Source organism: Neodiprion pinetum, chromosome 5, assembly GCF_021155775.2.
Source record: "Neodiprion pinetum isolate iyNeoPine1 chromosome 5, iyNeoPine1.2, whole genome shotgun sequence".
Lineage (NCBI taxonomy): Eukaryota > Metazoa > Arthropoda > Insecta > Hymenoptera > Diprionidae > Neodiprion > Neodiprion pinetum.
This window is the reverse complement of record NC_060236.1, coordinates 34,293,267-34,314,312: the sequence shown is the minus strand read 5'-3', so window position 1 is coordinate 34,314,312 and position 21,046 is coordinate 34,293,267. Positions and strand designations below refer to the sequence as shown.

General features: G+C 37.7%; 4 protein-coding genes and 2 long non-coding RNA genes across 21 annotated transcripts in view; 2 read left to right on the top strand and 4 right to left on the bottom strand.

The window, feature by feature from the left end:
- The window catches only part of PMCA (plasma membrane calcium-transporting ATPase 3), a 126,857-nt gene extending 119,360 nt beyond the window's left edge, over window positions 1-7,497 (bottom strand). For 13 of the 14 annotated variants that reach the window (XR_006883191.2, XR_006883195.2, XR_006883193.2 and 10 more), the window contains exon 1: window positions 6,703-7,101. The gene's annotated coding sequence lies outside the window, so the exon portion shown is untranslated. Of the gene's footprint in view, window positions 1-6,702; window positions 7,115-7,367 lie in introns of those variants that run through there. The other variant, XM_046625698.2, reaches the window with a different exon arrangement.
- A 390-nt stretch (window positions 7,498-7,887) lies between these two features.
- Window positions 7,888-8,875, top strand: LOC124218841 (uncharacterized). Its single transcript, XR_006883199.1, has 2 exons — window positions 7,888-8,004; window positions 8,517-8,875. It is a non-coding gene; the product is annotated as an uncharacterized lncRNA (long non-coding RNA).
- LOC124218839 (galactosylgalactosylxylosylprotein 3-beta-glucuronosyltransferase S) lies at window positions 7,944-10,078 on the bottom strand. Of its 3 annotated transcripts, none has more exons than XM_046625713.2 (6): window positions 9,949-10,078; window positions 9,139-9,521; window positions 8,798-9,063; window positions 8,500-8,706; window positions 8,272-8,410; window positions 7,944-8,183 (listed from the first exon to the last, which is right to left on the bottom strand). In XM_046625713.2, the coding sequence occupies exons 2-6, from the start codon at window positions 9,506-9,508 to the stop codon at window positions 8,137-8,139; spliced, it is 1,029 nt and encodes a 342-aa protein (XP_046481669.1). In that variant the 5' UTR covers window positions 9,509-9,521; window positions 9,949-10,078; the 3' UTR covers window positions 7,944-8,136. The 3 variants fall into 3 exon arrangements, with proteins under 3 accessions (XP_046481669.1, XP_046481666.1, XP_068992168.1); XM_046625710.1 differs by having other exon boundaries at window positions 9,816-9,955; XM_069136067.1 differs by lacking the exon at window positions 9,949-10,078 and adding an exon at window positions 9,615-9,806.
- Window positions 10,079-10,387: 309 nt separating this feature from the next.
- Window positions 10,388-12,414, bottom strand: LOC138190965 (uncharacterized). Its single transcript, XM_069136068.1, has 4 exons — window positions 11,640-12,414; window positions 11,370-11,438; window positions 11,190-11,279; window positions 10,388-10,985 (listed from the first exon to the last, which is right to left on the bottom strand). Exons 1-4 carry the CDS (start codon window positions 12,411-12,413, stop codon window positions 10,929-10,931), a joined length of 990 nt encoding a protein of 329 aa, XP_068992169.1. The 5' UTR covers window position 12,414; the 3' UTR covers window positions 10,388-10,928.
- Window positions 10,388-20,649, top strand: LOC124218844 (uncharacterized). Its single transcript, XR_011177134.1, has 2 exons — window positions 10,388-10,549; window positions 20,395-20,649. It is a non-coding gene; the product is annotated as an uncharacterized lncRNA (long non-coding RNA).
- LOC124218558 (putative gustatory receptor 28b) lies at window positions 13,535-15,004 on the bottom strand. The gene is made up of 3 exons (XM_046625098.2): window positions 13,988-15,004; window positions 13,761-13,829; window positions 13,535-13,673 (listed from the first exon to the last, which is right to left on the bottom strand). Exons 1-3 carry the CDS (start codon window positions 15,002-15,004, stop codon window positions 13,578-13,580), a joined length of 1,182 nt encoding a protein of 393 aa, XP_046481054.2. The 3' UTR covers window positions 13,535-13,577.
- Window positions 20,650-21,046: the final 397 nt, after the last annotated feature.

Genomic DNA, 21,046 nt, shown 5'->3' with positions numbered 1-21,046 from the left:
GAAGTTTTGATTCCAATGCGAATACGCGACAAGCCATCTACGACGGTATAGTTTGCGAATACAAAAAATATCGCGCGGCCATATTGTCCTTCTGACATTTATCCATGACACTTCCTTACTGTACATGCATTGCAGGGCGTGGCTTCGACTATAGATGTATACCTAAGACAAATGTCTCGTTTCATTTTCAAGTAGATTGGAGTTTATTGGGGTATATACATAAATAAGACTGGTATATTCAGGCTGGCCTCAGTTTCATCACGTAGGAAAAAATTACAAACGAAAAAAGTTTGGAAAAGATGATACCTTTTGTTTTCTTGTGTACAAGAGAAAGAAATCAAAATAAGGAAAAAAGAGCAGCACTTTTTTTTCGCACAAAGCGAAGCTCATTGTCAGTGGCCATGAGCAGCAGACGCCACTAGAATTACACTGCCGCGAGAGAGACAGAGAGAGAGAGAGAGAGAGAAAGAGAGAGAGAGAGAGAGAGAGAGAGAGAAAGGAGACATTTTTTTAACTCCCGCCATAATGAAGTGCTCATACATGTTACCCGACGACAAGATGATAACTTTCTGTTACTTAATGTTCTTAGATATTCGGCTAGTAGTCGGAACTTTTACTCCGAAAAAGATTTTTACGGCTTGGAACTTCGACGCCAGTATAATAATACGCGACGAATGATGTCGGCCGAGAACGTTTAGATTTGACGAAAAGCTTTATCGCTAATCAGCGTAAGATAAGCAATGAAAGGTAGCAATCAACGCCCAGTATATAATTTCGGTTTAGCAAGCGTATAATTGTATTTTTTCTTGCTTCAAGTAATGGCGTGAGTCCATATACTATATAATATACATGTACACACCTGAAGACTTATCCTTCGGCCCACGTAGGCCGTAAAATATTTACGACCTTCTTGCGATCGCTCGCGGAATATGAGCTTCGATATATGTATAATCAAGTCTTCGGCTCTCTTCCGTGTCACCGAACTTTTCCGCCGAACGATGTTCACACATCGCTGTAGTATAATTTTACCATCATCAATCAGCATTGTGATATATTAAACTTATGTGATACAGATGTTGAGGAACGCAATTGTGAATTGGTACGGTAAGTTCACCAGTTATTGACCCTTTTATTTTCCAAAATTATAAATTTACAGTACAAATTGTGAGTTTCTTGACGTCTAAAACCAATTACCGAGGGATAGACACTAGAAATTTATTTTTTTGGTAATTTTAGAACTAAGGATTAAACAGATACCTACAATTAAGAAAGGTCAATATTCGGGACAGGGTCAATAACCGGTATACTTACCTTACACGCTTATACGGTACGAGTGTATATTTGGCTCAAGTACACCTTTATTTTGTCGCAAATACTGCGGTGACGCAAAGCACTCGGAGTTAGGATCAATTAAAGGTACAATCGGCTATAACGAACGTCGCGTACACAATCTTATAACAAGTTAGCCTCTGTTCGTTACACCGCCCAACTCTGATTACGTCAATCATTCAAAATACTAATTTCGGAACGCCATGGTCGAGCCTCGCGGGGTCTCGAACGAACGGAATGCAATTGAAACGGAAATTAGACTACCTTTGCGAAGGCTTGGTGCTAGTTAGAATATAAACTGTTTTAGAAAGAAGAACTAGACTTCGAGGGTTTTTTTATACTCCGCCGGACTTTAATGATGCAATTTTCCAGTTTCCTTTGGGGCTTCACTTTTTGCTCCGTGATTCCCTCGTTACAAGCACGCTGTGGAATTCTGATTACTTACCTTACCCGCCGGTACATCGCGCCTCTAACTTCAATTGTCGCGCCACGTTATTCAACCCTATAAATGCAAATTTGTATGGTCCGGATTGATTAGCACTTAGATAAGTTCCTCTAAAACCGATATGTGACATTCCGCGTTGCATAGCTAAGGATTGGAAGAAAACGTACGGAAAATCTTCATGTGAGCCGAAATCTGGTTTAACATTTTTGCAATCTCAGGCTCATCGAGGCTTGTTCAAAAGAGCTGGTCAAGTGAACGTTATTCGATGGTTAATTACTGTCAAATTTGGGGAGCCATTTATATTCGCTTACCAAGAACAAGAACACATGGGTGTGTTCCAATTTAGAATAAGGCTAATTCCGATGCGAGCTGTCTTGGCTAAAAGTATTTGTGACGTCAGTTGGAGGCCAACAATCGATCGCATCACGTTGACGACCTGATTCTCAAAAGATTGTTAATTGCTTTCCTTTTTTTTCTCTCAACTTCCCTCTCTGTTCGTATTTAGACGGAAAATCATCCCAAATCTTGACACAGTTAATTGGACTCAAACTATGAGTGTTATTTGAAAATGATGCACATTTCTATTTGATTAGTAATCCAGTATTGAATTACAATATTGTTATGTGAAATTTGTTCACACTGAGATCTTTTTATTATAATTACAAAATTTTTATTTACCTCGGATAGGTCAACAGTTCCCATAACGATTCGGTGGCTTACAAATAGGATTGGTAGTTAGGCGTTAAAACAGTGATCCGATATTATTCATTTTGCGATAACAATCTTGGCGGGAATGACGATGACGTAAAACCCATGATTTTCAAGCTGCACTGATGAATATCTGTAGCAACCGAATGAAAGAAGTTAGAGAATTCAATATTTGACATCGTCTGATGAGCAATGACGGTGTCTGGTTTATAGCAATCCAGTCATTAGCGAATTGCTCGCCGGTCACAGATTACTAAGGCGGTCTCCAGCCTTCAGGTTTTCTTATCGCGGGAATTGCAGCTGCAGCTAATTGGCTTTAGCAATACCAGTTATTTTCTTCTTTTCTCCGTTTCATGCTTGTCTCCGAATCAGTCAACATTGAACCTCGAATATGCAGGTGTACAAATAATCTAGCACAAGCCGGATACGTTCATGGAATTACAGGTTCATTGACCTCACACTTGGCAGGCTTTGACTAAAATGAAATGCCTGTCGACTACGTGTCTAATCGGCAATCCCTTTTCTACGTGAGACTCGTCGAGGATCTAGTGCAAACGAAAAGTCATGCAATCGCAAGAATGGAAAGCAATTCAGTAGTTGTAAAACTAATGCAACAAATTTTGCAAACTCCACGTCTCTGCGTCAGTATATTTCTTCTGTAGATATTAAGCTTGAGTAAACAGGACAGAGGAGAAACTGTGTGTTCAAGTTTGTTTCTGCAACTACTGGCTGCAGGAGAAGTTATAAGAAGAAAATATAATTCTTGAACAACTAGCTATAGGTACGTATTATAGGTATACACATACAATTGCCGATGAGAGCAGGTGTGGTCAGCTCAAGTATTGAAATTCTTCTCATCCGGCTGAAATTCTCGACACCATATTACAGGACGGCAAAGTTTTTTTTCTTCCTCTTTTTTATTGTTGCAATATTCACTCAGTGTATGTAACAATTATCCAATGTATATAGATGTCCAAGATCGGAATCCTCGCTCCACCAGAGCAGAGTTTGAGTTGGGGAGCTGGCCGCGTGGATATTCTTGGCGTCAAGGCTCATGTGGGACACACTAGACCAACACGACAATAGGGCGCCTCTATCGAAAATTCATACCTCCGACTTGTTCAGTGATCCTGTACGGTAATTTCGCGAAATGCAGTGAAATTCCGTAATAATTACCGTCTAATTACGAGTCTCGTTCGCTGTACGTTCCACATTGAGAGCCAAGGACGTTTTCTCTACTGTCATACTTTCCTACATTCTTATAATTTGATGCCAGAGGAAGAAAGCACGCACATACACGTTCCAAAGTGCAAACTGGTTTGCGAAAATCGTGGATTTTTCCTCATCGGAACAGTCTTCGTATGTATCTCTGCACGGATATTGGCCAAACATGTCCACCATTATCTTGTACGCTGCTGGACTTGACGACAGAGTTAAAAATATGCACTCGGTGGTTTTGCTAAGTTATAAAACCTACGTTAACGTTGTATAAAAATGTGCGTATACAAAAGTACACATAGATGGTAGTAGCGTCGCGCGTCAATATTACTAGAACCTCGTTTTAAGGTCACGTTTCATTGCCTCGTCAAGAATGCGAACAAAGCGTACCAACCAATCCGACCCAAACTTGTATCTTGACAGTATACGCGAAATGTTAATCCAACCTATGTACCGGGGTCGAGTTTTATAAAATAGGCCAGTACCACTAGATTATTTGAATCCGTATTTTGTGTACCTTTGTAATCAGCTACAGCAGGGCCAACTCGTATAGTTAAACCTCTCACAATTCTACCTCTGCGGATGTAATACTCTGACCCTTTATGAAACGACTAATCAACCTCTCCGAAATCGACCACTTTCTCTCTCGTTCCACCATTTTAACTTTTTACTAGATGCCCGGCATAATGCATTTGCATTAATATCGTGTTGCGTATTTGTAATTTCGTCTGTTCATATCAAAGAGTTTCGATCCTATAACGTAACCCAGTCCCATATCACGTGTGCAATCGTTTATTGAATTTTCCATCCGTCGCTAAAGTTGACTTTAAATTCTCACTCGAGTGAAATTATGCTGTAGATATCTGGGGATTGGGTCTCCCGTTTGTACGACGATTGGTATCAAATATGATATCAAATTACTCGATTGGTGTAAAAGCCGAATTATCAAGAATCGGTCAATAAGAGATGAAAGTTTTCAGAAACTATCAGACTTTCAACATTCATTCCAAGTCCGTCTTGCTATTAGATTAACCACGCGAAAGGATTCGAAACATGTACGATACCATTGATTGCTTTTACCCTTTAGGAGCTTGGCAAGTCACGTACATACTAACAATGTACGGAATCAGCGAAGCTGAATTTATCATTTACACATATCAAAGAAAAGAGCTATTTCCATTATGACAAATAGCACAAATCAATAGGAAAATTGGTACAGAACTCGTGTCAGATTTTTCTGCTATTGTCGCAATACATACTTGGGCATTGTAAAACTCATTGGAAGGTATCACAAGCATATCAATCACACAGCTTCTCGTGTTTTGGCAAAGCTCATTTTCACATGTGTTTGGAATATGTATACGTGAACCCTACAGTTGTGAAGTCGTTAAGGGACTATATTGAGCTTTTTTTTTATTTTTTTTTGTAGTAAATATGTCTCATTTGTCAATGAGAACAAATAATTATGGTTTTCGTGCGAATAATTTTGAAGCGAAAATTAACGAGAGCTCACGTTTGATGAAATCACACTTTATCACGCGACATACGCAAGGTATTTATAGGACAAAATGATTATAGGTATTAGTGGCGTTGCTGTTGATTTATATTTCTTTTCGTTAATTTCGGTGTTTGCAATTGAATTCGATAAATCAAGTATTATATATCTTGTCTTGTCTGATAACTGACACTTGTGTTTTATCATGATTGCTCATGTTCTATTACGTTATATTATCTCTGATTAAGTGAGAACATCGATGAGAAATAGCGGGGTTGAAGGTAAGGGTAGACTAGTTAAACGATCACTCACAGAATAAAATAATCTTCTGATAAAAGAAGATTGGTATCCAGTCAGGATATTCCTACTAAGATTCGTATAAATAGGAAGTGTGACGTCAATATATGTGACGGTGTAAATCTATACAAAATTTTCAGGAAGATTGTTCCGCGACGTGATAGATGTATGGTATAATGTCAATGACTCGTAAATGTCACCCACGAAAATGGCAATAACGATTCCATTCTCCGAAGAGCAGTGACAGCACAATTGGTGGATAGGTGAAATCTCTGGTTGTAAATGAAAAAGAAAGTGTATAAATTAAAACCATAGTGTCAAGCCATGTGATTATACAGGGTATACATGTTATAATTCGTAGAGAAAAATACATAGTCCATAATATACAAAAGAAAAGTTTACTCATGGAAATCCATCCGCCAGTTGTACAAGGTTCGTTCGCATATTTTATCTTCTTACAACGATGTTAAGAAAAGGCAAAAAATGTATAAAAAAAAAAATTGCAAAAAAGCTTAAAAAAAGGTACGAGAAGAAAAAAACGAAGCTGTACAAGCTTTCCTGAGCATCGATTTCCCAAGTTCCGATAAAAATCCCACACCAAAAACGACGGCGCGGCGCGGCGGTTTGAACGCGTGCGCGCAAACGCGCCTTTCCCTCTCCGTCTCTCCGTATCTCTGGGCACATTGTGTACACGGTAGGTGCGGGTGTGTTGGGTAGGCCTGAATACGTCGGGTACATGTGTATTGATCGGGATAAGCATACGCTGTGAGTATGCGCACATACACGCTCATACAACACACATGGATACATGGTGTGCTTCTGCGTATCTCCGGCTGATTCCTTACTCCGCCATGATCCTCTACCTACCGTGGACTAAGTTACCCGTGGTCTGATCACAGCTTCGTTATATGCACAATCTGCAGGCGTGTGGAACGAGCCTAATCAGCCTGCGGGTGGTAACACTGCCAAGTGCCAGCCGTAGCTGATTCATCCTAGGTGTATGTATGTCCTATATATAGTATTCTACCTCTAGTTTAGGAAGCGTGGCTTAGGGATCCATGGTAAAAAAAGTTGTCAGAGAATGGGTAAACAAATACATTCTCTGATAAATACCAGATGGATATTGTTGCAGAGTATAATAAAACTAGAAAACATACAAAGCCGTGATGAGGATGCGGGTAAGGAAACGATGGTGTGTAATTGTACTTACGCAAGTTAATCCAGTGCTCTCCTCGTTGGTAGCCGGTGTTTTAAAAACTTGCTGTAATCGGCACGTTGTCAGGACGTCACGAATAGTTAAGCGAAACACTATATCGACGGTTTTAATTGGTAGGTTGTTGGTGCGTATAACCTTTTAAGTTTGTGATTGTATATGATTACGAAGATGCTGACGATGGTGGTAGTAACGGTTATAACGATGATCGTGATGATGATTATGATAATGATGACAACGATGATTACGATAATGATTATGATAATGACGACGATTGTTATAACGTTGGTGCATTTACCGGATCATCGATAGTTTTGACATTCAATTATAAAGAGAATGAGAATGCCTGCAGTTGAGAGAGGATGGATGGACTTGGTGTGGTTGGTCGGTTGCGTAGTGAAATCCAGTCCTATGGAAGAACGTTATATATGTGTCTATGCTTTCCTTATTTATTATTATTATTATTATTATTAATATTATTATTATTGTTGTTGTTGTTGTTGTTACTATTATCGTTATTGTTATAGGTGTTATTCTTATTGATATATTATTAATTTTCTTTTAATCTCGCGCCTTTATTATCTCCCAAATATGTATTTGCCCAAGTATAAGCGGCGGATGTAACGTGTGAATTAAGGGCGGACACGGGCGCCAATATTCACCTGCTGTCAATCACTCTCGGAATCATAAAACCCTGTACACACCGGGGCGCCGGCCACTGATTCTTCTACGCGCAAACACACTGCGCTCCGACCGGGACGTGGTGCCCGAAGTGTAATCGCTGCCGCGGGGCCACAACGACGTCTCAACTTGGTTGGCTTGCCTGCTTTCTCACATACACACAAGTCGGTAGCGGCGCCACTTGCACTCATACATAGAGACGCAGGCGCCGACAGGATCGCGCAGCCCCACTCTGGTTGCTTTCTCTTTCTCCCACTCGCCCTGTCCCTCCGCCTTTCTTTCTTTCACGCTTCTACTTACAGTCTTTCTTTCTTATGCCCTCTTCTTTACCCTTCTGTACCACTACAAACAACGCAGCCGCCAAGGGTGGAGGTCGCGTACACGCCTCTGCCGCGAGTCGATCGCTGTAATCTTTGGTGCAGCGCTTACGCATCGACATCTGTGCGCTAACTCATGACGTACCAACAACTTTTCAGAGACTCTGGATAATATAGACAAATTGATTTATAATCTTGACGGAGCACCTTCGTCGATAAGATTATAGATTTAGTCGAACGTACTGCTGATGCCCTGTAGGTAACTTTTATCTACATTATCTACAATGGTATTTCTTACTAGGTATGTCAAATTCAGCTTACGCGTTGGTAATGCCTAGCATTTTACCTTTATAAACAGATCTACACTGTGTCAGCTTAATTTTAGTAGGAACACCCATCAGATATTGCTGATAGATGAATTTTGTTCGTTTCTTCAGACTCCTGTTCGAATTCTTCCACTTGTGTAGTAAGTCTTGACTCCTTAAAGATTGTACACAGAAAAGTATGTGAATTCACAGTATATCTGATTGTGCAGCATCAACTTATTTGAAACGCAGTTGTTACTCACCTTTTTCATAATTACGAGATGCTATTCCATACGTGTACAATTCGTTAAGTAGTTTATCTAATGATGTGCCCGATTGCTCATACTTCAGTCGCAAGTTAGCTACAGGTTTTTGGATCGTTTGCGTGTGCCAAACTAGAATCTATAAGAGTTCGATCCCTCAGTTACTTAATTCTTCATCTCTTATCTTTATTAGGCTCATGAGAATTATTGCTGTAATGATCTTCTAACCTTTGTGCAATTTTCAGCAACTGGTTCTATATCTTCAACGTGGAGTCCCAAACTTTTGAGAAACATGTCCTCTTCGTAACCCACTTTGTACGGCATGGTGGCTTCTGGTGATTTGTTCAAGAACTCTACGGACACTGCAAATCCGGCCATATCAATTGGGAATTCTCTATCGACCGACCACGAGTCGAAGAAGCCAATCACTTTGCCCTTAAGAATGTCAAGAACTTTGATTGCTGCGATGATAACAGTCCGAAATTGTAACAGGCAATAAAAAGTACAGATTTATGATAGTTGTTACCTTCTTAACGACTGGCGAACTCACTCCAAAGTCTCCAATCAAACCGACTGGCAGCATGGAAACTTTTTTAGTGTACCGTATTTGATCAAAAAGTTCCAGATCGAAAGTATTGTCGTCGTCGCCAAAGTATAAAACCCCACTTTTTACATTATTTCGAATCCAAGCTAGAGCAGCTCGCCGATTGGCGACCCCCCTTGGCATTTTCATTTTTTCATCGCTCCAGAACCTCTTGGCCATCGGACTAGCCATGACTGTGAGTGGGATACCTGGGTATTGGAGATTTGAGTTGTTGATCATAATCGGATATTGAAATTCATAATTGTTGTCAAGTTTATAATTACCAAATTTCCTGAGCAGTTTGACAAGAGATGGATTGCACTCTCTATTGTCATCGGCTACTATCCAATGAAGGTCTTTAACGTGCATCAGCGTTTGCCCCAGTCTTGTTAGCTCTGGAATTTGTTCTCGCCTAGGATATGTTGGTGTGACAAAGTATATGATCGGTATGTTGGTATTCCCCGAGATATTTCCTTTATCATCACGAATTGGTTGGTCTTCATAGCAAGTGGTCACCTCATCGGTGAAAATAGAAAGGTGTTCTGTCCCCTTAGTATCGTCAATTTTCTCAGACATCAAGACTGCGATAACGGCTATCGCAGCCAGACAGGTCATTGAGAAGAATACGTATTTTAAAGTCTGTAGGCTGTTCATGGGCAATCATAACCTACAAATATAAAAATTTCTGATAAAACGATTTGAGCTGGAATTTTAATTATTAAATAATCGAATAGAAGAAACAATTATGTTGCTACCTAACTTTTAATAAAACTCCGATGAATCTATCATTCTGATTTCGTGTTTCTATTACTATTTGTGAGCGTTTATTTTTTTATCACGTAATGGTTTTAGGTGCAATCGATCAAATTAACTCTTATAGAATCTGTTGACTTTTGATTAAGTGTGCGCAAACCTATTACATATTGACAAACACACTATCCTAGGAACTTCATCCACTTACTTTTGATTGACGGTCCGTATTCACGGCGTATCTATTATCTCTTACATTACTGAGTTCAGATTAGGTTAGGTTGACTTGGGTTACCAAAAGTTAGGTTATATTAGGTTAGGTACAAGCAGTGGTACATGTATACCTTTGACCCCTAGTCCCACCAAGAGTGTGCGTAGCATAGACTTGCACTAGTGATGTAACGAATATTCGCATATTTCTTAACATTTGCATTCGCATTTGCATTAGCAAAAATCGTTCGAATATTTTGCGAATTTGATTGTCACAAATACTTCATATTTCGCTTAAAAAAATTGTGAAAATAATATGACATAAAACAAAAAACTTTAGTTTGATACTGAACTTTTATAGAAGAAATTTGTTTTCACGTTTGAATCACACTCTAACCTCAAAATTAATATGTTTCTCTTGTCAATTTTTCGTTAAATAATCAAACAAATAATCGGCTTGGTTCGGATCAGCTCGGCAATTTGCAGAATAAGCTTCAAACGGTGCTAACGTGTGTGTGCGACTTGCATACTGCACCTTACGGTCAATCAATTGTCAACTTTTAGCTGTAGAAAAATGGCGAGATGGAAATTTTTTGCTTTATATTTTCACACTTTATTTGTTTCCACATTTAGTCAAACTACAAGTAAAGCTGAATAAAATAGGTAAATACTAGTCGCACGCTAGGATTGAAACATACAAAGGAACAGGATTTATTTGCGCAACATGTTCTGCAGGTATGTCTATACGAATCTAGAATTCATATGTTATTTGCACTTTCTGATAAATCTTGCGTCTATGCCAAGGCATTCGATTTTTTCACATTCAATCGGGTAGCGGTTTATTTTTGTTTTACGTGCCCTATGTAGAGTATAAGACTATAAGCTATTCAAACTAACAATAAGTGTTGCAACATGTTGCATATGCACCATTCTGACAACGCAGAATCTTCATCGGATTATTTTGGACTTATTGGTCTGTATTCTTGTGTTTCAAGAGAGACACGAAGGAAAGCTTATCTACTTAAGTTTTTCATTATTCGAAATTGCTTGTGCATATGTAATAAATAATTTGCTTTATATTCTGTTGAATTAGCTGCCTTTAAAGGGAGTTTGATCAATCCGAAGCTAGTTGTATTAGAACGATCAGGTACATTGCAACGGTGCATGCAATCTGGAAACAGAAAAATTTTATTCATTCTACATGTTACCATTCATTTGTTATACTCGGCATATTTCCAAACTAACCATAATTCGTGTATGAATTTATTTAAAAATGATGGACACCTTCAAAAGAAATCACACTAATCCTATAGCAGAATGTTTTCTTGGTAAATGTTGTGCCCCTTAGTATCAATGTGATAATCTGAAGTCTTACCTCGAACGGGTACGCATATCCCAAATCCAAGAAATCAAATATAGACATAGTGAGTGGTTTGTGTAACAGTTGAAGAGAAAACATGTAGAACTGTAATAGAGAATGCGACAATTAGTGGATTATAGCAGCACTGTTTTGATTCCCCCGTGAATGATGGTCCCTTCGTAATTCTGATCGTACCTCATCCTCAAATTTCTCCGGTATGAAGTCGTTGCACATTCTGAGCATTGCATCTTTGGTGGAGTTTGCCTGTGGAGTTGAGAATGCATATTTGAAAGTAATGTTTTAATTTACCACTACATTCTTGAATGATTTGACTTGATGTCTGATTGACCAATTATTCCAAATGATTGATCGATTAGCGATATTCAACAATCGAATTATGCTCCAGACGAACACCACTTGCAAACGATGTTCAACTATTATGAATTAAGCTTCATCCAATCTTACTTGTTTGCGAGTTGTTGCAGACGCATATGCGATCATGAGAATCTCAGCAATTGGAACAACTAATCTCATAAGGGTACACGCTGCGATCGTGTTTGTGATTGAGAATTTCTTCAGGTAAGCATCGTCGTCAAGTTGTCCCGAGTAACTGGACTCGTTAGACGTCATTATGACAAAGTAATAGATCCAATAAAAGAATACGACGAATCCTATGTAATATTGCAAACTAATGGAGAGAATGGGGATGCCGAATACCTGATTCGTCTGTTCTACCAAATCACATAGCTCCATGTGTAATGCTTCGATTTTCCGAATGCGCTGAATGACGATGGAATCCTGCCTGCTTGATTGATTTTGATCCTCACATTGTCTTCTTCTCGCGACAAAATGCGACAAATAAATGTGTGGAGTGAAGCAGCGAGTTGGTTGAAATAAGGCGTACAGTTTTTTGTTTAACGTTTCAAAACGTTGACGGATGCAAAGAAGGATTCCAGCATAGATTAGAACCACGTTGAAACGAATACATTGCTGAAGACCATGAGCAATAGAAATAGAAATCGTCCAGTAGGGTTGCAGGATGCAGTCGGTGATAGAAAATATACCAACGATGATAGTTGCCATAGCGAAGGTAGTGAAAAGGTTTTTAAAATATTTTCCATCATCGTTGATAGTGCTCACAATTTCTAGCTCGTTGCAGATGCTGTACACTTTGTTCATGAGCAAAATGATCTTTTTGTGCACATACAGACCTACAAACACGATGACGGCTGGAGTCATCAGAGCTATGAAGTGTGACAATACACTGACTTGCGTGGTGATTTTTGAAGGAGATGATTTGGAACCGGCCCATAGACAAGTTGTTAAAGCTGCTATTGAATGAAGCATAGCGAGAAAAACCAAATATGCCTTAACCAGACGGATCGGTGGATAAAATTTGTGGCTTTTTAAAGTGAATGGTGCTAGTCCCATAGTTTTTGCCACGTAATACAGCATCATCGGTATTTTCTGTGAACGCAACGTCCAGTCTATACGCCTGGCGTTGGAAGTACTATACATGCTGGAAAAAAAAACTATTACCGACAACGTAAAACATTCGCTCTCAGAGAAAGCTAAGACGGTACTGAATGCAGGATAATTTGAACAGCAGAATGGTACCCATAAAGGCGTTCTCAGTACGTTATCGTACCGACTGATAATCATAATCAAGTCTTGAGTCGTAAACTCACTTCAGCAAACCTCAATATTGATCTGCAAAATCGATGGCGAATACTATGCGCGTTCTACCATTTTATCACGTGCCGATCGTTGTGGTAATACATTGCATATTTCTGTAGTATTTGTAGTGTTGACAGTCCAATGACATTTTTATTGATTATGGAATGAGTGAGCATTCTCGTAGAGTTATAGAGCATACATATGTCGTGCCACCTGACTATGGTTACTTTACCTGAGTAACTATTGGGTAACAGTGGAACAGCAATTTTCATAACTTTTCCGGAAACATCTAGTACGATGAACGTATCAATAAATGTAGCCATGCATATTTCAATGACTTCATGCCTTAACATGAAACATGGAAGTCGATCATCGAGTTAGCTGTCAAAATTTACTAAAAGTCAAAGTCTCTTCGTTCCTCATTTGATAACAATGACACAAGACGTTCACACATACAGACTTGCATTCGAGCTGTTTTACTTTTGCAAATACTTACGCGCAATAACATTCCCCACTTCTTTGAAGCATCTTCGATTAATCTAATTACTATCCCGTTGTATCTAGTTGTATCATGATGATGATGTATGGCAGAGCGGTGCAGAATATCTACACAGAAATATCACGGTACTTATACTGTGGATTTTACTGACCAAGTACAACTTTGAAACTTACAAGACGACGTTGTCTATTTTGCAATATAAATTGCGATTCAAGTCAGCTGATTAGTCATACCTTGAACAGGTAAGAATAGTCCACCGGTGTCAATCCGCAAATAAATATAGCAGGTGATTTGTGCAACAGTTGAGTAGAAAACATGAGAAACTGCAATAGTTAATGTCAATCGATGCATTCCGATTATCAATCAGATGCATAAATTAGCAGGTTATAGTTGAACTAAAATATACTAACCTTCTCTGCTAATTCCAATGGTTGAAAATCCATCCACACTTTCGACAACAGGGCTTTGGTAGCTTCTCCCTGAAGAAGGGATAAGGTCAGATTAGTGCTGTATTATTTATATCTACAGCTACGTTTCAATGTCAGTTACCGACATTTTTGAAGTACTAACCACGATTGTTACTAATTGTATTTATTTGTGTACATCAAGACTCATCATTCGTTCGTACGAATCATACCTGTTCCGAAGTTGTAGCACCTGCATGGGCGATGACGAACAGTTCAGTAATGATAACCAACATTCGAAGTGCGGGTACCAAGATGAAGGCCCTCACAGAGAATACTGAAAATTTCTCCAACATGGTTTGGTTTAAACTCATACAAGTTTTGTACATCCAGTAACTGCCTAAAACGATAGTGAAGAAGGATTTTACGATGAATACAAGTATTGGGCCGGCAAATATACGAGTTGTACGTTCCAACAGGTCGCAGAGTTCCAAGTGCAATGTTGCGGCAATCCGAATGTTTTGAACGCCAGCAGAAACTACAGCTGTACTGCTTGATCGGTTGACGTCGCGGGAAATTTGTCTCGAATTAATCACTGAGGTTCTGTAAAAACTGCTGGAAAATCCGTACGGATGTAAGGCTTGAAACAATACGTACAATTTTTCGTTCATTAATGAAAAACGATGTTTGATGCAGAGAAGGATACAGCAAAAGCTTAATATCACATTCAAATCAGTGAATCGGCTGATGTGATTTTGGACGGTTACGACAATTGATTGCTCCATACTCAGAAGAGTTATAATTTGCGTTATTGCACAGTTGGCAATGTTGACGGTTGTGATCATCACAAAGAGGTTGTTGAAAAATCTGCTGTGATCTTCCTGGATCCCAAGAATCTTGAGCTTGTTGCTAACGATGCACAACTTGTTCATTAGTTCAATGGTATCTTTGTGCATACTTAGAAACGTGATCAGAGCGCAAAACGTACACAGACGTTTCCCAAAATAGTACACCAGCTGGACGTTTCTATCTATCGTTGTCGAATCCCCTTCAACAGACTTCATAATTCTGTAAGTCGTTATGAATGACACGAGTAAATTACAGGTAGCAAAGACGAACGGATACAGTCTCCCCGGAAGTGTGGACGGGTAAATAATGTTCTTCTTTAGGGTGAATGACGCAAGTCCAGCAAATTTTGCCAAGTAATAAATCAACATCAAAGATATCGGGTAACCCGTTTTCCACTTCATATTGTCTTTACTGACAGTGAAATGAACTCACACCGTACGGCGCAAGTGGTCTTTACTCGAACCTTTGCAGTGCCAATACCGGATACTATATTACTGAACAGCTCAGAGTCGAGTGGCGTAACATCGACGTACGCAGAAATGCAGAAATTCTGAAGAGAGGGTGACAATCAGAATCCATCCGAGCAGTCGTAAACCTTTTCACACATTGGCTAGTATCGATTGGTGAGTTGGATGTCGCAGGTCACGTAAGCTTTACAATGTTGTCCCGGAAAATCAACTTGATTTGATGACCGATATTCAAACAGATCATAAAGTGCCCGAATTTTATTTGCTATAAAAGTTTCATGACAATCTTCAAAATTTGATGGATCATCTTCGTTAGGTTTCAGCTAACTTGAAAATTTCACAGGTAATAACATCACAAATCATGCAAAGTCAAGGATAACGTAGGCTTGATAACTTCGTCACTGGGCCCTACGAAGATAATACCTGAAAAGAAGACTGGAAATGATCAACACAAAATTGTACACGTAATCAGTGATGTGATAGATCGAAGGACTCGATGAAGTGTGCTTTATTAAAACCATTTCAGCACTCCTAACAAGTACGTGTTTAATAATAGAATCGTTGATCGTCACACATTATTCAACTCAATATTTTAGCTTGAATTTTTTTACTCGGGGATTTTTGGGGTCGCTGATTACGAACCTGAAGCCAGAATTTGATCATTTATAAACCCAAGATGGCGGATGTAAGATCGAAAAAAGTACGAAAATTCAATGATTCTGGCCGAAACTTGTTACTCGGGGGGAAAAACCCAAAAAGGGTTTATACGAAGTAACGAAGATCATTCCAAGTTGTAAATAAACTCTGATAAGGCTAGGACATGGCAATTTTTGAGTCGGGACGCTGAAAGGGTTAATCCCTCGACTCCATGTGCTGTGAATTGCAATCAATACTTGCGTAACTGTCAGTTGTTCACGAGCAAAGTTTTTCAATTTGACAGCACCTACGTATAATGCCAGCGCACGACAGTAACCTGTTGAACTTTGGACCACATGCTTGGATATATTTGCCTATTATTAAACACACCCTGACACGCACTTCAGGCATGGCACTTACCCTTAATTGATGCACGTTCTCGGCCAAATAGATTACGTCGATTCCGCAAACAGAGTGAAAACAGACTTGAGTGCGTAGGCATGTTCATTATACATACCTACCTATATCTAGATGAGAATCGCTCGAGGATCGATTTCGGAGCCGTATCGATGCATCGGAAAATTACGCTACCTTGCTTCGCTGCACCGCGTATACGATATTTGCGCGTTAGTACGGCAATTTCCGTTTGGAAATAGAACTTTTTACGACTCTCCTTGAAATGGTTGGGAAACAGTTTAGATTTCTGTCGCTTTACGTTTGACAAATAACAATAACTCTGTCGGACTGATCGGACTCGGCGGAATCATCAACGGCTAACGATTATGAGAATTCGATAAAGTCTTCCTCGATTCAAAATCTTTCCAGATTCTTGTGAAATAAAACGTTTTGAAACGTGTATTGGAAATGTGTATATTATTAATGTATGACTAGAACGGAACACCGAATAAAAACATATTTTGTGACCTAAATGTAAAGTAGTTAGGCCAAGATCCGATGGAAAAGTTAGACACAAACCTCCTGTGCCCGACGCCAACCGGCGTCAGTTCGTAATGAGACGCCCAACTTAAAGTAAAGCAAGAATCTACCATTTGTTAGCAAAAATTATTCGTTATAATACGAACTCCTGGGTGACTTTATTTGGGTCAGACGAGCGAGTAACCTCTTGAACGATACCACACATATAGTTTTTCCATCAATTTTTATTGCTCAACCGTTATAAGATGCCCTATGTATGATATTATATATATATATATTATAAACATATACAGAAAATCAGTTTACAACTAATTAGAGAACGCACAGTCGACCTTATTTTTCGACGAATAAAGGTCTCGTAACATCAAAATTTTCTATGCCAGTGTGTGTTTTGTCCGTTTATCTTTTTAGCATTAATTCTTATATTTACTACCATGTGAAGTTGTCTGTAATTATCGCGTCGCTTGATTTGTCCCAAAATTCATTGCCAGATTAATGATTGATAAAATTATTGCCTATAATGTCGTCGACGAGTAGAGACATTCAAAGCGACACACAGCTGCGTGATATTGGGCATAGCATTATGTACAGACACTCAAGAGCAGAGACAGACTTGTACAAAGGTTGCACGGAGATGAAGCATGAATCGTTTTAACCCTTTCAGTCACACATTTTTCAACTCAATATTTTGGCCTGACATTTATTACTCGCGAGTTTTTGGGGTCGCTGATCACGAATTAGAAGTCAGAATTTGACGACTTCTAAATCCAAGATGGCCGATCAAATATGGCGGATGTAAAATCGAAAAAACTATCGAAATTCCATGATTCTGGTCGAAACTTGTTACTCGGGGGTTTTTGGGATTATACGAAGTAACAAAGATCATTTCAAGTTGTTAATAGACTGCGACAATTCTTGGACATGGAAATTTTTGATGTGGGACGCTGAGAATCCCATTGTGACTAAGAGGGCTAAATCGATGCCTGCAAGCTCATGTTCAAATTTTCGCGATAGTTATTCTCACGTACTTCCGAAAATTTGACAAAACCATTTCATACACATGTATATCTCATGTACATCGGTGCATTATACACACATAATAGATATATTTAATATTATTCACAGTAAAATTAGTTATCGTTATAAAGTCCTGCATTCTTTAGATCGATAGTTATCTTCATCCGCGCATGGATGTATGTTACATATATTTACCAAGGTAATGTGTAAGTCTGTAATTCTATACATAGGTATAGTACGTACATCCAGCATTATCTTCTAACTTCTTTTTCTATGTATATTAATAATAATTAGACAGTTAAAATTCTATTATAAAATTTCATATGTATCTATAAATTTATATTTTATATTTACAGTCTCTATTTACATGAATAAATAACACTTGGAATGACTGGAAGCACTTTCCAAGATAGAAATAAACAAGATAGGTTGAAGAGATGAAAAAAAGAAAAATATATTGCCGTATTATATCATAGATTGTTGATATTCAGATAGATACATTTGGTAATTTCGACTGACGTACATGAAAAAAACGAAAATTTGTTTGTACGTAACGTATTGTGAAACGTACAATATTCCAAGCATTGGTTTAATTTTTATGTTATCTCGTTTATTTTTTCACTCTCTCTTCAGCACTGCTTACTCTATTTTTCTTTCTAAGCTATCGGCACAGCATCGCTATACATACTATATGAATACATGCGTTACGTATATATATATGTATATTTTTTTTTTTTTTGTATAAAATGTTTAACGAAACATTTTTAAGAAGTACAATAAAAACAGCTTCGACTTAAAGCTGTACGTTGATTTTGTGAATTTTTATAATTTCGTAGCCTTTCATTATAGATACTACATACGTTCTCGATAGCGACATATGATTTCTATTTATGCTTGTTCGTAAGTATTATAACTGTACAGTACAAATATATACAAGTTTGAAATTATATATATATATATATATATATATATACTTTCTGATAGCCTTTATACATACACATATGTATATGTTACTGGCAGTATATATGTATATTTAGGTATTATACGCATTCGAGAGAATATGTATTAACGTATAAGATGAAGAGAAAAATCGCCATCTAATCGGATACGTAATAATTTATGAAAAATGATGCGTTTCACCGCTCAATATTATGCGATATCTGTACAATGTAATGTGTGCATAGTTTAAATTATCTCAGAGAATAGGCATACTTTGTAGACAAAACGTCAACATTTGAAACTCACGTGTATATTAGACTGTATCGAAAAAATTGACAATAATAGAAAAAAAAAAAGAAAAAATGATCGTTTTTTTCGATACAGTCTAGCGTAATTCGGTGGGGGTGGAGGTCAAACTTTGTTCACGTTCATTTGGACTACCCCATAATATAGGTAATTATACCCAGTCACACGCGTCACATTAAATATAATATCAAATGTCTGTTTATATTTTGTCTATCTCGTTTTTATCCCTCACTTTCTTTCCACCCTTCTTATCTTCTTACTATCTTTATTGGTTCAACGATAAACTTAACTTTAATTGGTCGCGTAATGTTCTCTTCGGTGAATTGTCTTTTTATTTTTTGTCGTTTTGTCACTTCTTTTTTCCCTTCCAACATGCGATTTCGCTGTTCAAAGTTCACAGATTCAATCACAGAAAGTTCCGCCCGCAGTATTGTTTCAACGTTGTCATCATCGTTATGGCCATCTGGCGGATTTCTTTCCAACTATTTAGACGTTCGATTCAAACGGCCAAAGGCCAAACTTCATTTCGTATCATGCTCGGTCAACTTCAGACTGAGATTACATTTTTGATACACGGATCGCAATTGAAAATTCTTCCGCCAAAATACCGCGTAGCTCGGTTTCACTTGTTTATTATCGCAACACGAGAATCATGAGATGGTTTTTATCTTTCTAAATTAAATAGCCGTATTGCAATTAATGTCGTTACTGATTATTCGACATGTGCGTGCGTGTGTCTGTGTAGAATGAAATATTACATCTTGATGAAGTAATTATGTAGATATATGTATATATATATGTATATATGTATACATGTATATATATTTAACAACTTGTTTTCTTGCGCAAGAGTCATAATATCCTGGTGTATAGATGATAATTCATCACTGGAGCCCAACTCATTTAAATTTTATATGTATTATGCGGTATAAATATTACGTTTTTTTCCAACACATCGCGATGCGTTCGAAATCACACGAATATATATACGTTACATATTCAATCTGGCTGGGATATCAAATTTTCGTCAAAGATTTCTTTGATCTCATTTCGAGGGGATTAATCACTCCTGAAATACTTTGCAGTCTGTGAAATCTCTCGAAATCTTTTCCAAACCCACGAAATTTTTGAAATTTTTCGAACCCTTTGTAATCTTGAAACCAGGTGTACATTAAATCTGTTGGCGATCAATCCCTCGTCTCATTTTCATTTACCTCGTTTTTCTCATAGCCAAGAAAAAATATCCACACCGTGTAACGTATAACCATTACGTTACATATTACGTGCACGTAAAACACTTGTATTGTTAATTTTTATCGATAGCCCTCGTTCTTGAAATTATTATTTTTCTGATCTCTCGGACCAAAAATCTGTCGTACAGAATTTACAATAATTTCCTCGAATTCACGATATTACAACACACAGATTTATATTTATATAATATCGATTTGGGTATTCGTTCGTAATTTTTTCTTTTTTTTTTTCTTCAGAATAATATCAACAGACTTATGGATCGGGGAGTGCAGAATAAAGGAATTAATAAAGCGAAAAATGATGATGAATGAATTACAATATAGAATTTTTCGAGGAACTATATTCGCAAGTAATTAGAGTGCGTATGTGTCATTTAATAATTATCATCTATCACGTATTTAATATGAACATCTATTTACCTTGCAGATAACATTATTTTCTATACATTGGTTTGTCATTTTTATTCAATTCTTAATATTTCATGGACACAGTTAGTTGATTAAAATCACTAATTTTCTTTCGTTCACTCGTTTTTTCTCTTTCTCAATATAACATGTGATGTATATTAGTAATTACATTTTTCGATAAATTATATAATATGTATATATGCATGATTTATATTTATATATATGTATCTAACGAAATTTTGCAACTATGACAGTACAATTTTTATATATATATGTATGTATATAATAACGATAGTATAGTACGTATGACCATCATTACATCATGACGCGAAGGAGGGATTGATTTTCTCGTTTCGTTTACTAAGATGAAAATTACGGAAAAATACAAATTCTCTTCGACGTTAATAAATAATTCACTGCTACACGAAGAGCATCCAGATGATGGAATTCTATGTTATTCGACGAGTTATAAAAATGTTTC

Bases quoted from the DNA above. Each gene is read 5' to 3' on its own strand.
- LOC124218839 (XM_046625713.2), bottom strand. From the start codon at position 9,508: ATGAACAGCCTACAGACTTTAAAATACGTATTCTTCTCAATGACCTGT. The intron at 9,064-9,138 runs GTAATTATAAAC...TCCAATACCCAG, and splicing joins CAAACTGCTCAGGAAATTTG to GTATCCCACTCACAGTCATG. The intron at 8,707-8,797 runs GTAACAACTATC...GACATTCTTAAG, and splicing joins GTTCGCCAGTCGTTAAGAAG to GGCAAAGTGATTGGCTTCTT.
- LOC124218558 (XM_046625098.2), bottom strand. From the start codon at position 15,004: ATGAAGTGGAAAACGGGTTACCCGATATCTTTGATGTTGATTTATTAC. The intron at 13,830-13,987 runs GTATGATTCGTA...TCCCTTCTTCAG, and splicing joins GTGCTACAACTTCGGAACAG to GGAGAAGCTACCAAAGCCCT. The intron at 13,674-13,760 runs GTTAGTATATTT...TAACTATTGCAG, and splicing joins CATTGGAATTAGCAGAGAAG to TTTCTCATGTTTTCTACTCA.
- LOC138190965 (XM_069136068.1), bottom strand. From the start codon at position 12,413: ATGACTCCAGCCGTCATCGTGTTTGTAGGTCTGTATGTGCACAAAAAG. The intron at 11,439-11,639 runs GTAAGATTGGAT...TCAACTCCACAG, and splicing joins CTGCAACAACTCGCAAACAA to GCAAACTCCACCAAAGATGC. The intron at 11,280-11,369 runs GTACGATCAGAA...TCTCTATTACAG, and splicing joins CGGAGAAATTTGAGGATGAG to TTCTACATGTTTTCTCTTCA.